Raw genomic sequence first — 15,119 nt, forward strand, 5'->3', positions numbered from 1 at the left:
TACTAGTATTACCCCAGAGAACCTTATCAAAGAAACTGGTTGGCAAAGCTACCAAACAGGAGTCTCAGGTCCCTTCATTTTGAGAGTCATCTTAGTAAATATAAAGCTACTTGGACGAGGGCGCTTCTAAAGTGCGTTAGGGATAAGAAACACAACAGAACCGCTAAACTCACTCAGTAGGACTTTAAGGGACTTGATGTCATCAACAGGGCAAAAAAACAACATTACAGTTTTCTGTTCAGATTTTATTTGAAATCTAATTCAAATTGTCAAAGCTACAAAAGAGGGGAAGACATCTGTATTATTTTTGCTAAGTCACAACATCCTAAAACAAAATACCACTACTGCCAGCAGATCCATTATACACATTTCTGATGAAATTCATTAGCACAATAAAAATTTCATCTTGAGAAACAGCCACAAAGAAAGTAATTTATACAATATAAAACAATGACAGGTCTACAGATGCCATTACTCATGAGTTTACACATGCATTCACAAACAAATAAACAAAAACCCCAGGAATGCTCTTTCATTTGATTTTTTCTTTTTTTTAAAAAAAACAGACCGTTCAGGCACAAAACAAAATCGCATTTCCAATAAGTGACAGCATCTTAAAAACTTATGTCAGTGTTTGTTTTTCTTTGACTTTTTATGAGACCTGTGTGGAGATCGGGACTGGGATCTGGATTTCTTCCCTGATTTTTTAGGGGATCTAGACCGTGATCGCCTAGATCTTTTAGGTGTCCTTGAACCAGAGGGTGATCTGAGGAAACAAACAAAAACAATTTATCAAAGTACTGATGTGATCAACACTATCCTTAAATTATCTAAAACGATCTTTAACAAAGCACAGTGAAAGTCACTGAAATACCAAAGGTCGTAAACTTGCCAAATTTATACTTTGCCTACTGTACACATGGATTTTGTACTTCCTAGGCACCGCATCAGTGATCATCGGTGGTGTGCTTGCTTAAAAAAGACAGATTCGTGAGCCCTACCACTGCTCTACTGAATCAAAATCTTGAGGTTAGGGACTGGATATTTGCATTTTTGTTTGTTTGTTTATTTATTTATTTTGTGAGGAAGATCAGCACTGTGCTGACATCTGCCAATCCTCTTTTTTTTGCTGAGGAAGACTGGCCCTGGGCTAACATCCATGCCCATCTTCCTCCACTTTATATGGGATGCCACCACAGCACGGCATGCCAAGCAGTGCGCCAGTGCATGCCTGGGATCCGAACCGGCGAACCCCAGGCCGCCGCAGTGGAGCGCACACACTTAACCACTTGCGCCACTGGTCCGGCCCCTAGGAATTTGCATTTTTAACAAGCTCCCCAGATTATTGATATACCCCAAAGTCTGAATCTCTAAATCTACAAGATAAAGTTCAAAATGGCATCTAAGATCTTTCACAAAACTTTAAAAACACAGCAGCTTTGCAGCCTATCTTCTTGAGGGAAAAAGTACCAACTATTGCAATATCATTCAACGGAATCATTTAAGATGGCATAATTTCATTAAGTGATGTTCATGAAGATTACTGAAACAAATACACACGTTATATATGGACATATACAGTCATGCATTGCTTAACGACAGGGATATGTTCTGAGAAGTGTGTCACCAAACAATTTATCACTACGCAAACATCATAGAGTGCAGTTAAGGGGAACAAAATTTGCCACCCCAAAATGTGTCTCTTTAACATGAGGGTTATTTTAGGGGCCTGCCCTGTGGCTTAGCGGTTAAGTGCGTGCGCTCCCCTACTGGCGGCCCGGGTTCAGATCCCGGGCGCGCACAGACGCAGCGCTTCTCTGGCCATGCTGAGGCCGCGTCCCACATACAGCAACTAGAAGGATGTGCAGCTATGACATACAACTATCTACTGGGGCTGTGGGGGAAAAATAAATAAATAAAAAATTATAAAAAAAAAAACATGAGGGTTATTTTAGGCTGATTATTCTTAAGAAACAAAAGACTCAGAAAGTTCTTCTTGTTACCTCCCCCTTAACTGCCTAAAAGAATTCAGATAAATAAACCTGCCTCAGGAAGGGAACTATCACCAACTATCACCAGCATAACATGAACTAGGTGGTAGGCATGGAGGAACCTAGAAAAGCCCGTTGGCTGGACTCCCCTCTGTGTTCTTCTGTTTCTGTGTAGCCAAAAAAACACTTGTTTTCAAAACGTTTGCTCCTTTTCACCTACCTGTGAATTGCCTTCCTTTCCTTTGAAGTCCCTGACTCTCCCTACCCTCAACATCTTCTTATGTCTTTAGCTGAGGATGGCAGTTAAGGTGGGGGCTTTCGCCATTTTGGCGAGTTACTCAGTTTTCCTGGGTTTCTCCCATGCATATATGTAAACTTTTGTTTGTTTTTCTATCTGTCTCATGTCAAGTTAATTCTTAGACCAGCCAGAAGAACCCAGAAAGGTACAGGAAAACTTCTTCTTTCCCTATGGTACTTACACAAACCCAGATGGTACAGCCTACAACACACCTAGGCTATATGTTACTAATCTTATACCACTGTCGTATGTTGTTCGTCACTGACCAAAACATCGTCATGCAGCGCTTGACTGTACATGCAAGTGCCATTTAGAAAAGGAGAAAGTTATCCATTTCATAAAGATTTTACTAAAAATGGTTACAATAATAAAGTTTAGGATATAAAGCAGTTTTAGCTCTCAGGAAAATTTCTCTGTATAATACCAGATAAACAAAACATTTCTGAACCACTTTTCTGGAACTACAAGGGAAAAACTATATAACAGTAAATTATACACTGAAGAAATGGTATTTATGATATTTATTTTCACAAGTCCCTACCCAAGAACTTACTAATAACACTGATGTGGGGGAGGAATGTATTTTTATTTTAGCCTGGAAAAAATCAAAGAATAGTCTATGGAAACTAAAGAACAGAATGAAAAGTAAAGCAGCTACCCCTATTCCATAGGAAATACTGGATATGATGTTTAAAATTCTTTGCTGGTGTTTACTTGTTGGAAGCCTTCTTGTGCTTAGTCATAAGGAAACTGGGGTGGGGAGGTGGGAAGGAATAGTCTAAAATGAAAGTATATCTCTTTGGTTTTCTAAATCCTTTAAAAAATGGCTGCCAACAAAATTATTTTCAAAAGCTGGTAGAATGATAAGGAAATTGGCATTTGAAATATTACAAAAAATGACTTGCATTTACCTTTTGGCCTTTTTGCTAACATCTCTAGGAGAATCTTTGTGAGATGACCTGGATCGTGAGCTCTCTTTATGAGATCTTTCTGAACGCTCTGATCGCTCCGATTTTGGTGATGGGGATTTCACTCGTCTACCACTGCTACTGCGAGATGGGCTAGGGGATGTACTGTGTCGCCTCTTCCTATGGAACAAAGCCCCCAAAACATTCCGTAAGTGAGCAATGGATCAGGTATTCATTTTCCTTCTACTAAATTAGCTATAATTCCTACCAGTTTACACTAACTTTATTTTCACTAACCTTTTTTCCAACAACATTCGAAGCCCTTCTTACCAAGAATAAATAAGTCTTAAAGATAGGCTGATTGAGACAAAAACTGAATTCAACTAAATCGGATTTTCTTTTGCTTGTAAGAGAGATTACTGGGACAACGGACAAAATTTCATTAAAGTCTCTGATAATAGTGTATTTTTAATATTAACTTCCCGATTTTGAAACTGGTTTTGTGGTTATATAAGAAAATGGGGCATCATGTTGGCAAGTTACTCTTAAATGGTCGGGGGGGTAAAGGAGAATAAGAAAATATAGCAAAAGTAGAAATATTTTAACATTTGGGGAATGTGGGTGAAGGATATCTGGGAATTCTTTATACTATTCTTGCAACTTTTCTAAATATTAAATTATATCAAAATAATAATAAAAGACAAAAAAGTGATAGATTTATTATTTAACCAATTAGTATAACTATGTTACTTGAAACTATCTGTAGAGTGACTAAGCCAGAATTTTTTTATTTGCACTCACTTGGTTTTTATTAGGAAAATCTCAGTTCCATTAACTGAAGCAATTTTCTCTACTAAATCATAGATTTAGGAACTGTTTAAAGTAAGAAATAAAAACTAAAAGAGAAATTATTTTGATTAGAATGAAGACTAAGTGAGGATAAAGTCCCTATTGCCTATGTACACAATGTCCTGAGACCGGATCGGGAGACTCAGGTTTACAGGTAGCAGCCTCAGCAAAGAAGAAATGTTTAAATTAGAGGCAACAAGGAAGATCTAGCTAGCTGTTTAGTTATTTAAGCCTTAGGTTTGATACCTAATACGGTAACTGAATTCTTGCACTGAAATAAGGCTAAGGTACCATATGAACCATGTAAAGGGATGATGTCTCAGTTAACTAAGCCAAGTGCCAATTAAATGCCCCATTTCTCAGCTAATTCTGACTCCTGTAGGCAGGAGTCAAACATGTTTATCATAAAAAAATACCTCTTCAGTTTGTTGGCATCAGTGATGAAAATATTACAAAATGAAACATCGTTCCAAATCTTGAAACCAGTTTATTAGGAATTAAATGAGAAATATTATACCTTTCTTTCCTTGTTGGAGTACACTCATCTTTTTCCTTCTTGTCTTTGGATCGAGATTCCAATTTTTCTTTATCCTTCTTATCTCTTTCTCGTTCTCTTTCTAATTCTTTCTCTTTCTCCTGTTTTTTTTTTTTTAAAGAAATAATATTTAGTCGTTAAAAAAATATCTATCTGGGTTAATCTCATTTATGTAACAATATTTTCTCTTCTATTTAACTACTTTTAAATCACTACTAAAGGTATAACGCCAATTTTTTAAAATACCTACTTTTCCAGAAAAACTAGTCATTTCTTCCACTTTTAACTGGATAATAGTAATGATACCAGTGACAGCAGCTAAACATTTACTGAGTGCTTACCACAGGCCAAGCAATTATTAAACAACTTTCCATATACCATTTCATGTAATCCTTCAAAACATCCCTAAGAACAGTACTATTATCTTCAATCTACAGATGAAAAATGAGATTCAGAAAGGTTAGGCACCATGCCCACGACCACACAGAATGGTCAAGTCAGGATTTGAGCACAAGTTCTAGAGCCAGGGCTCTTAACTACTACCCACTGTCCCTCTACTAAAAAAAAACTGGAAAAAGCTAACAATATACTGATCTTTCCATCTCAGACTACAATAAAATAGTCAGCAGCAATTCTAATTGTACAGCAAGTTGATTTAATCAAAAGAGAGCTCTTACCAAAGCAATAGGATGAAAAGGAGAAATAGCTATTCATGATAACCGTCCATCAGAAAATCTCATTAGTGAGAAACAAGTACCATTGTATTGGAAATTTTAAATCCTAATTTATAAAAGTACAAACTGATTACATGACTATACAATTATACAAACCAGAAAAATAACTTAGTTGCTTATCCCCAGCTGCTAACAATGGTCAGTTCTCACTTGAAATTATAATTTCTGTGGATAATATAATTAAAGGAGTGGCTACACACAATGAACCCACAAAGCCAACTTAGCTCTTCGCTAACAGGAATTTAATTTCTCTATGATTTATATGCAACAAGAAAGCTACCTGAGAGCTGATAAAAAGCCTATACCAGATGCTGGCAAATGTTTTCTATAAAGAGCCACATAAAAAATATTTTTCTGCTTTGTGGGCCACATACAGTCTCTGTCACAAGTATTCAACTCTGCCATGGTAGTCCAAAAGCCACCATAGATAATACTAACTGAAAGGGCATGGCTGTGTTTCAATAAGTTTATTTTAAAAAATGAGGTGATGGCCACAGTCTGCAGACCCCTGGTATATACCTTCAAACACATCCTTCTCTCCAATTACAATCACGGAATGCAAGGAGACTAAAACAGTAATACATGAATTATGACTATCAGGACCAGTGAGCATCTCAAGGTGTAGTCTTTCATGCAGATCAAACACCTGCCACCGCCTCCAAAGGGACCCATGGGGGCACAGATACATAGTATCTTTTCAAAAATCTCACTTATCTTTTTTCCAAATACAACATATAGAGTACAAATTTAAAAAGTGATGCTGAGGAGACTGACTCCCTCTGGTGATCTGTGGGATGTATTTTCCTGATTGATAATTTTACAGGAATCACACTACAGTTAAAATACTTAAAATATTTTAAATATTTTAATTCAATAAAGAGTAATAGCTATTACCTAACTCAAAATCCTGCAAAATTGGGACAATCAGCCCAATCTCACAGAGCAAAGGCAGGCTTCAGTGACTTGCCTAGGAGTGTCCAGCAGAGAGTGGCACTAGGAGACCACAGGTCAATGCAACACCAAAGATGCTTTACCATACTGTTGCTCCCATCACCAGTTCTACACTATTAATAGCTTCATAGGGTTTGTAACTTCCTCTCTAGCTTTGTCCTATTTCTCTTTCTATGTAATCTTTTTTGTAATGACAGTCAAGATATAGGTAAAAATTAATAGCAGTCCCAATAAAATTCCTGGGTTCTTTCAACAATTACCATATGAGCCTCCTTATTCTAAACTTCTCTATATATCCCTATTTTTTTTATGTAAAAAAATATAAGGTCCCTCAAAAGCTTAGAATTCACAAGGTATTCTACCACTTGCTGTCCTTCCTTGGAAATAATGGAAAAGGAGCCCTAAATGAACTTCCCAATCTCTAACTCCATCTTTGTCTCTGTGCCACTTCGCAGGGTTCTTGGTGTCTCACTGTCACAAATGTAACTCTTCCTAGAGGGTCTTCCAGTTTTGAAAGCATGCTCTTAGCAGGGTTTTCTAGTCCACAGGTAGTATCCAGAATAAAATAGTGTACTGTTGCCCTAAGACCTTTCTCCAAGTTGAAATAATGGTAAAACATCAAATTTCAAATGTTCCTAATTGTCTACCAGTATCAGCATTTACACATCACAGGACATAATTTGAAATATACTTTTCCTTAAGTATACCAATATACCAATATCCCAGGCAGTCAAACAAGTAACTTTGGAAAATGCACATTATCGAGTATACGTATTCCTTACTCGTTGAAGAAGTTTATCTCTGTAATGTTCTACTTGCTCTTGAAAACTCTGGCCTGGTTTTTTAGGTCTTTTTCCAGATTCCAATTCATCCTGAAACTTCATAACTTTGAGCTGTGAAATAAGACATTTTTAAAATAAATCTTTTCATCACTACAGCTTCTCAAGCACTGCTTTGCTCCTTTTTTAAAAAATTCTTTTCTTTAAGTGTGTAAAAAGGAAAAAAATCAATACAGCAAAATAATAACTGATTAGGACTCAGTCAAAATATAATATCAACATAAAACTCCCTTATCTGAAGGCCACTTGTCAGACAAGCCCAACTATGCAAAATTCAAGTGATCAGGGGTGGGCCCACATGCTCTCTGCACAGACATATGAGATGATCGTGATTCATAGGCCCTTAAGAATCTACTTATTATCTCAACACAATGATAATGAATTTGGTATCTGGTTCCCCAAATTAGAAAGGCAATGTTGCTAAAGGCAAGCATACTTCCAGCAAGATACGATAGCCAGCAGAACATATGAAGATAAACAACAATTAAAAAAAAAAACAAAACACCATTCTGGTTACAGCTCATGTAGGATGAAACAGAGCTGCATAGTTTGAAGGTTTCACTCTATTTCCAGTAAGGTGCAATTACTGGACATCAAGAAAAGGTTAAATCACATTTGGAAGGTACTTTTTAAGACAGTAAGAGTATATACTGATAAAAAAAGATCAGAAGAACTTCAAATTCCATTTCTTGTAATTTACCCATATATAAGCACAAAACTATCTGTACAATAATATTCACTACAGCATTGTTTGTAAAAGAATGTAGACCACTCATAGTTTACCAAGAGATTGCTGGCTGATTATATATACCTCCTTATTGAACTAAGGAAGGACAAATAAGGTGAAAAGCATGAGGACTTAGATGATGATGGAGGCAGAGGTGGAAAGCACATGGATCCTGGATGGTACCACCAGGCTACAGTCCCAAACCTGTCCAATCTTGTTTCACTCGAAGAGAGGGGTGGACACACTCTTGTCTAATGGAATTATTGTAAATGCAAACATCTTACCCTGTTTTATTCAGCATTGATATGTTCTTTAAATGGACTAAATGCTACTATAATATTTTATTAACATTTAAAAAATAAGACCTCATTTGTTTTAGGCTTTTTTCCCCTTCACTACAAATGAGGCTTTCCAATAGAATGGAAACAAGCTACAAAAACTTTTTTTTCCATTCAAAGTGGTAGTTTCACTATTTTTGATTTCATGAACATTTCTAAAAAGTTCTCTGATTTTTGCCCTTTTTCTCCCTAATTCCACTTCTAAAATCAGGGTCATTTATAATCAGAGCTTTGAGGTTCTCTTCTTTCAAAATCCTTAAACCATCTTTGCATTTTTTTCTTATTTTAAGGATTACATTTTAAAAGGCAGTAAGATGTAAGGGTAAGAGAGGAAAGAGGGGGGAAAAATGTAAATGTCTGAGTTCACCACCATGCGAAGCCTCCCACGACTATAGTGACTCTGTTCTATAGAATGTATTTGTGGTAAATCAGTTTGAGTAAAGCATTTAAGAGTCAAACAACAGACTTGAATGTTACTTTGGGGAAAGGCATTCCTAGAGAACCTTTGTAAAAATCATTATAAAATCCCTAGTTATAGTTCCTGCTGATATGGCCTAACTAAGGTGCAAACACAAGTCCAGGGCACCTAAAACACAGGTGACAAAGGGTTCCAATTCAAAAGAGAACAGCCCATACAATGGCTTATTAGCCATCTATGCCACTGTTGCCCTACGACAGTGGCAAGTATCACCTTCCCACTCAACTATTCACTCCTTCCTCAGCGATCAGGACAGAAAAGGGATCTTTCTTCTCCAACAACATAGAAGACCCTCCACTTGGCTCCCCACATAATGTTCCACTCCTCCAACCCTTGTTGGTAGAAATGAGGATAACAGCAGAATAGGAGAAGACAACTCCAGCCTAGGCACTGCTCTATGCCGTATGTGAAAGATTAAGAACTCGCTTCCAGTCAACACTGCAATATCACAAGGCTGCATATTTTCTAAGTGCTTTGTAGAGAATGTCAATATTTCATAACATGAATCCTTTGGTTTTTAGTAATCCCATGCTGAAAAAAGTCCAGCTACAGACATCTTTATTAGGCCACACTTGGGGAAGAGAAGAGCTTTTAAAATTTAGAAAAACTACTCTATATAGTTACAATACATACCTTATATAATATAGTATATAATAAAATTAATTAGAACTTTTTTTTTTGTGAGGAAGATCAGCCCTGAACTAACACCTGATGCCAATCCTCTTTTTTTTTGGCTGAGGAAGATTGGCCCTGGGCCAACATCCATGCCCATCCTCCTCTACCCTATATGGGATGCCGCCACAGCATGGCTTGACAAGCAGTGCACCGGTGTGCACCCAGGATCCAAACCCACAAACCCCGGGCCACTGAAGCAGAGCGTGCACACCCAACTGCTGCGCCACCGGGCCAGCCCCCTAGACCTTTATTCTTTATTTAAGGATTCTCCTATAAAAGGGTACTCACTGGATTCCATATTCAGAAACTGACATTCAAATTTAGGGGCAGAGAAGAAAGAGCACAGGAATAAAGCTCACGAGCTGAGCTCTAGTCCAAATTTGCCACCACTTGTGGACCTTTATTCCACATGACTAAACCTCAGAGTAAATACGGGAGAAGAATTAGATAATTCTAAAATGAAGCCAAGATCAGCATTTTAAAATTAGGATTTGGTTCACAGTCCAAATCCCAAAAAGGTAAGCAAATTGTGGGAGGTAGGCGCTATGAGAGCAGGAGAAACAATCACTGAGTGTCTAACAAAGGAGGGAGAGGACAGTTTATCAAAGAGCACATCAAGCGTGGAAACGTGTGTATATAAGGTGTGTGCCTGTGTGCACACATGCATATCACACATACACTATACAGTGTGGAAATAATTATGTTCATAAAAACCATCCAAATTCATAAAAAGCTAAATTATGTGGTTTTCTTCTCTTTAAGTCAATAAGGAAACAGAACATTTAAAAATGATCAATAAGGGGCTAGCCTGGTGGCGTAGTGGTTAGGTTTGCATGCTCCGCTTCGGCAGCCCAAGGTTCATGGGTTTGGATCCCAGGCATGGACCTACACACTGCTCATCTGGCCGTGCTGTGGAGGCGTCCCACATACAAAGTAGAGGAAAACTGGCAGAGATGTTGGCTCAGGGCCAATCTTCCTCACCCCCCCAAAAAAAGAATGAATTAACAGTCTGTTTTGACATTTATAAGGGGATAACTCCAATTATCAAGAAAATACATTTTTATTCAACTCAGTCTTTGTTTCTAGTCCAATAGTTCCATCAGGTCAGTAAGGCAGAGTTGAGTAAGGCTGGGAGGAGTTCTGAGAGTTAAGAAGGGGCATGTGCAGCTTGAAAAAAATCCACAGGTGACTGCATTCATTGATACACATCATCTTATTCCCCTAAAAATTTTATAAAGAATGTATATGCATACATCCCAGGAAAAATGAATCAACTTATTAACTCTAAAAACCCCTCCTCTCCACTTATAACTGACACCATACTGACTCCGTATAAGGTTAAAACAAAATGCTTTCTCTGTTAACTTTCTGGCTAGGTGATATCTGAGAAAGAGTTGGGCAACAACTTGTATCAGCCCAACAGTGAACAGGTGGAGAAGTGGAAATAGGGTAACTAATGAGGCAGATATTATAAGTTAGTAAAAGGAATAGCACTGACACACAGCAGGCATTCAAAATACTGTTAATGAAAGGACAGAGTATTAAAATTCACTCTCACGTACACTTTTGAGATTCTGGACTGACTGCTACACTACTGCTAACACTTAATGGGAACGTTTCATTATCTTGGGGCAAGGAACGAGGAAGGCTCCCATTACAAAACCCTTCCCCCTCTGAAATGTCTGAATACCTTCGGTAATAAAAGGAAGCATTAAAAAAGGAGAAGGGATAGAAAAAGGGAAAAGTCTGCTTCAGATAGTTTGGACTCTTTCATAAGTGTTTCTCCTCCTTGTTGTTAAGCCCCACTTAATGTCTCCTCTCTCCCCACCACTAAAGGGTACAGACACATAAAACAAGCCTACTGTAATAAAATGTACACATAATTTGAACATGCCAGAAAATATGTCACTTTTCCTTGTTACATCTATGTACACTCAAAATGTAATAATTTTCATAATGCAGATACAATCTATTCATTAGAATCAGAATCTTCAGAGGATCCCCTATGTGCCAGACACTGGAGATATGATGATGAACACACAACAGATATGCTCCTTTCTCCTCATGGAAATCACAGTCTAATGGGGAATACAGACATTAAACAAGCAAGCAAGAAAAAAACGTAATACACACACCATGATACGTGTAAAATCACAACAGAGGTAAATAGGGAGAAATAAGCAAATCCAGAAAAGTAAGAAAAGGATACTGGGAGAGAAAGGATGCTTGAACTAAAAGGCCTGAAGGAAGTCAGCTGGTATGAAAGTTCTAGGCAGAGAGGGAACAGTATATACCAAAAGTATGATGCCAACGGGGTGCCCAGTTCAGTGGAAAAAATGAAAGTGGGCCAGTGAAGTGCTGTTTAAACTCCACCACAATACTAACCTCAATTTCACGAAGTTTAGCTCGTTTTTCCTCACTCATTTCAGAGTACTTAGAGAACTTGGACTCACTCATTTCTTCTTTGATTGGATTAGAGTACAAATGATGTTCTTCAGATTTGGAACTTTGAGTGTCTTCTTCATCTTCACTTTCTTCTTCTTGACTTGGGAAATAAGCAGAATACATACTGAATGTCAAGGCAGCAAAAAAAGTATGTTACATTTTACAGTCTGGCTTTTTTGTTTTTCACTGCCTTAGAGCTTAAACAACATTAACAAAACCTAAAAGGACAATTCATCACTAAAACATTTTTTTACAAAATATCTGATCCAATAATATAGACAATTTTATAAAATTCTTGTTTCCTTCACAGAAAAAGTGTGAGCTTCAATACAATCATAATTTTAAAAATTCTGTTTATGTTTATGTTATCTGTGTGTCTTTCAACCTGCAACAAACTTTCCTTGCAGCAGTTAAATGAAACGAACAAGCAAAGATTTCTGCAAACTTCACAGTTCACAATGATTTCACGAAGCTCAACATCTAAAAAGCCAAATGTTTACCCTTTCTTCAGCAAAGCCTATAAACTCAAAAACACATGGGTTTGAGTCACACAGAGTTACTATGAAACAACACAGCATGGAGATTTTATCTGATTAGCACATAACGCTAGGAATAAAACAATGTATATATCTTAAATATTAGCACACATTAGTACTCCTGTCATAGTTGATTCTGAAAGTTGTACTGGTTCTATGTCAGATAAGAAGAAAAGGAAAAAATAAGTGACTACCATGGGCAAGGACACACAGTCTGATAATTAGACTCACATCGAAGGAGAAAAATTTAAGCAAGTTAAATAAAAACAAAGTACTGGCAATTCAGAATCAGAAACAACACGGTACTAAGAGAAGACCACGCTACCAGTTTTTTAATTTCCCATCCAAAGGTCCTCTCCAGAACATTACTAAAATGCTTTACAAACTCTATACTCTCAAAGCCCCACAAATCATTTAAATACAACTCAATACAATACTTAGGTAAGAAAGAAAAAAATTAAAAACAACCATAAAAAAACTATATTCTTTTCTGAAATAAAACTTTAATTTAATATTTCCTGTTAATTTGTCAGAAACTTCCTAAATGCAGTTTTTAGTTAACTTTTTAAAACACAAGAATTTCTTGTTTTACGGTGCATAAATTTTTTGTGTGTGTGTGAGGGAGACTGGCTCTGAGCTAACATTCATTGTCAATCCTCCTCTTTTTGCTGAGGAAGATTAGCCCTGAGCTAACAGGTGTGCCCATCTTCCTTTATTTTGTATAAGGGACACCTCCACAGCATGGCTTGATGAGCAGTGTGGAGGTCCGAGCCCGGGATCTGAAACTGCGAATCCTAGGCCACTGAAGCCGGAGAGCGCAAACTTTACCACTATGCCACCGGGCCAGTCCCCAAGTGCATAAAATTTTTACAAGAGTTTCAGATGCACTTTTTTTTTAATGCTTTTAAATGATTAAACTATCTGTGTGTGAAGGTGTAAATACAGATATTTATTGAAGGATTATTCTGGAAAGGGTCAATCAATAAGGATGCAGCACAGTTAACTAAATTGTAGTCCCTATGCAATGGAAATTAACCAATTTCAGCCTATTTACAATTTTTTCAAAAAGTTTTTTTTTTTGCCATTTCAAATATTCCTTCGTAAACATCCTTGTACACTTATCTGAAGGCTTGTTTTCAACCACAGATGAATTCAGAGCACATAAATATATGGATTAACATGGAATAATACCCATGACACTTGAGTGAAAAGCATGGGTCATAAAATAATATGTACAGTATTATATAATTTATGTCTAAAATAGATATGCATGTTTTTATATAGAGAGAGAAACAATCTAGATGGCCAGGCACTAAACATTATCCATATTTAAGACTTTTTAAATAAGCTGCACTATACTTTGATAATTTAAACTATATATATATTTCACAATTGCTATTTTAATTTTGCAAGGCCTGAGCAGTCTGTTCTAATTGTTTTTGACTTGAGCTCTTAAGCTACCAGTTCTAGGTTCAGATCTCATCACAGCTTCATCTTGCTCTTCTTTTAAAGAAATGGAAATTCAAGACTCTAAACCCATACAGAACTCATCACAAATGAAATTAAATTACTATTTCTAAGTTTTCTGCAAAGCATTAGTAGCGCTATATTTTTTAAATCACATTTCTGCCACAAATACAATAATTACTAGCTTCAAAAAGCAGTTCCTTAGTAAAAAGTTATTTTGTATTCAGCCATCAGAGAGTAGTAGTGAGGTACAAGAAAATTTCAAGGACCAGAAAGTTGTACTATATGTGAAAAAGTATTTTTTTCCTTGCTTTGTACTTTCATAATGTTATTTTTGCGTTATCGTGATTTATTTGGAGTTCTTAAGAAAAATAAAAAATATAAATTATATTCCCAGGGATCCATGCTTCACTGTATCAATGTATGATTATTCTACATTCACATTCCAAACATTAATACAATTATCAAACTGATGCAAAAAAAAAGTTAATACCTTTAGAAACAAAACCAACTCAACAATATTTGAGTTCTGTAATGGCTTTTCTACTCTTCTTTTCCCCTAAATTAAATAATTATTTTCTGAGTACAAATAATCCTTTTAAAGCAGTGATTCTACAATGGCAAGAGATGTTACTAGTCATGGGATTGTAGACATAAAAGAGGTTAAAGGAACCACTGTTTTTTAAAGCAAACTAGACTGTTCCCAATGCCTGTACTCCTAAACAGCCTCGGATAGATATTTCCATCAGCAAACTACATCTGTATTTTGTCATAATCATTGCTGACTTGTTCTGATCACACCAACGTTTCTGAAAAGACATCACTGTTGCCAAGTTTTCCTCCTCACATCAAATTGTTTTCACAAATGCTAATCAATCACATTTCCTTAACAATCTAAATGCTACTAATACCCACTTACTGAAACCATACAAATGCCCAAGTTGTGCTGGGACACAAGGGACTTTCCCTTTGTTCACTCTTCCATTTGAGAACAATAAAAGAACAAAGATTTTTTTAAAAAACAGAAACCTCTGCTTTGTGTTCTTGATGTCATCTCTTTTCCTACTTAAAAAATTAACTTCCTTTGCAATGATTTAAAAAGGTGTCAAGCGCTACCTAAAAACTACCAATATAAACTTGCAGGAGAATTTGGGGGCAGGAATTCCTATACTCACATTAAGTATCAAACGCAAAAACAATTTTGGGGTAATTACCAATGAGCAAAATTCAAAATTATAATTTCTCTACACATTAAAGGAAAGGTTTTTTTCCTTTTATTACTCTTAGTTCTTCTGAGGTATTTACATTTAAATAACATAACAGAATGGACATAATGCAATATTTTTCT

At 36.5% G+C, this 15,119-nt stretch overlaps 1 protein-coding gene across 4 annotated transcripts in view; it reads right to left on the bottom strand.

Moving 5' to 3' along the window:
* Positions 1-224: 224 nt before the first annotated feature.
* The window catches only part of U2SURP (U2 snRNP associated SURP domain containing), a 48,951-nt gene continuing 34,056 nt past the window's right edge, over positions 225-15,119 (bottom strand). For 3 of the 4 annotated variants that reach the window (XM_014789016.2, XM_004419283.3, XM_087430429.1), the window contains 5 exons: positions 11,709-11,868; positions 7,049-7,159; positions 4,564-4,682; positions 3,201-3,377; positions 225-766 (listed from right to left, as the gene is read on the bottom strand). In XM_014789016.2, the coding sequence (XP_014644502.1) occupies positions 628-766; positions 3,201-3,377; positions 4,564-4,682; positions 7,049-7,159; positions 11,709-11,868 (706 nt within the window). In that variant the 3' untranslated portion in view covers positions 225-627. The remainder of the gene's footprint in view (positions 767-3,200; positions 3,378-4,563; positions 4,683-7,048; positions 7,160-11,708; positions 11,869-15,119) is intronic. The other variant, XM_087430428.1, reaches the window with a different exon arrangement.

The sequence above is a fragment of the Ceratotherium simum genome, chromosome 5, assembly GCF_057802395.1.
Source record: "Ceratotherium simum simum isolate JZ-2026a chromosome 5, ASM5780239v1, whole genome shotgun sequence".
Classification (NCBI taxonomy): Eukaryota; Metazoa; Chordata; class Mammalia; order Perissodactyla; family Rhinocerotidae; genus Ceratotherium; species Ceratotherium simum.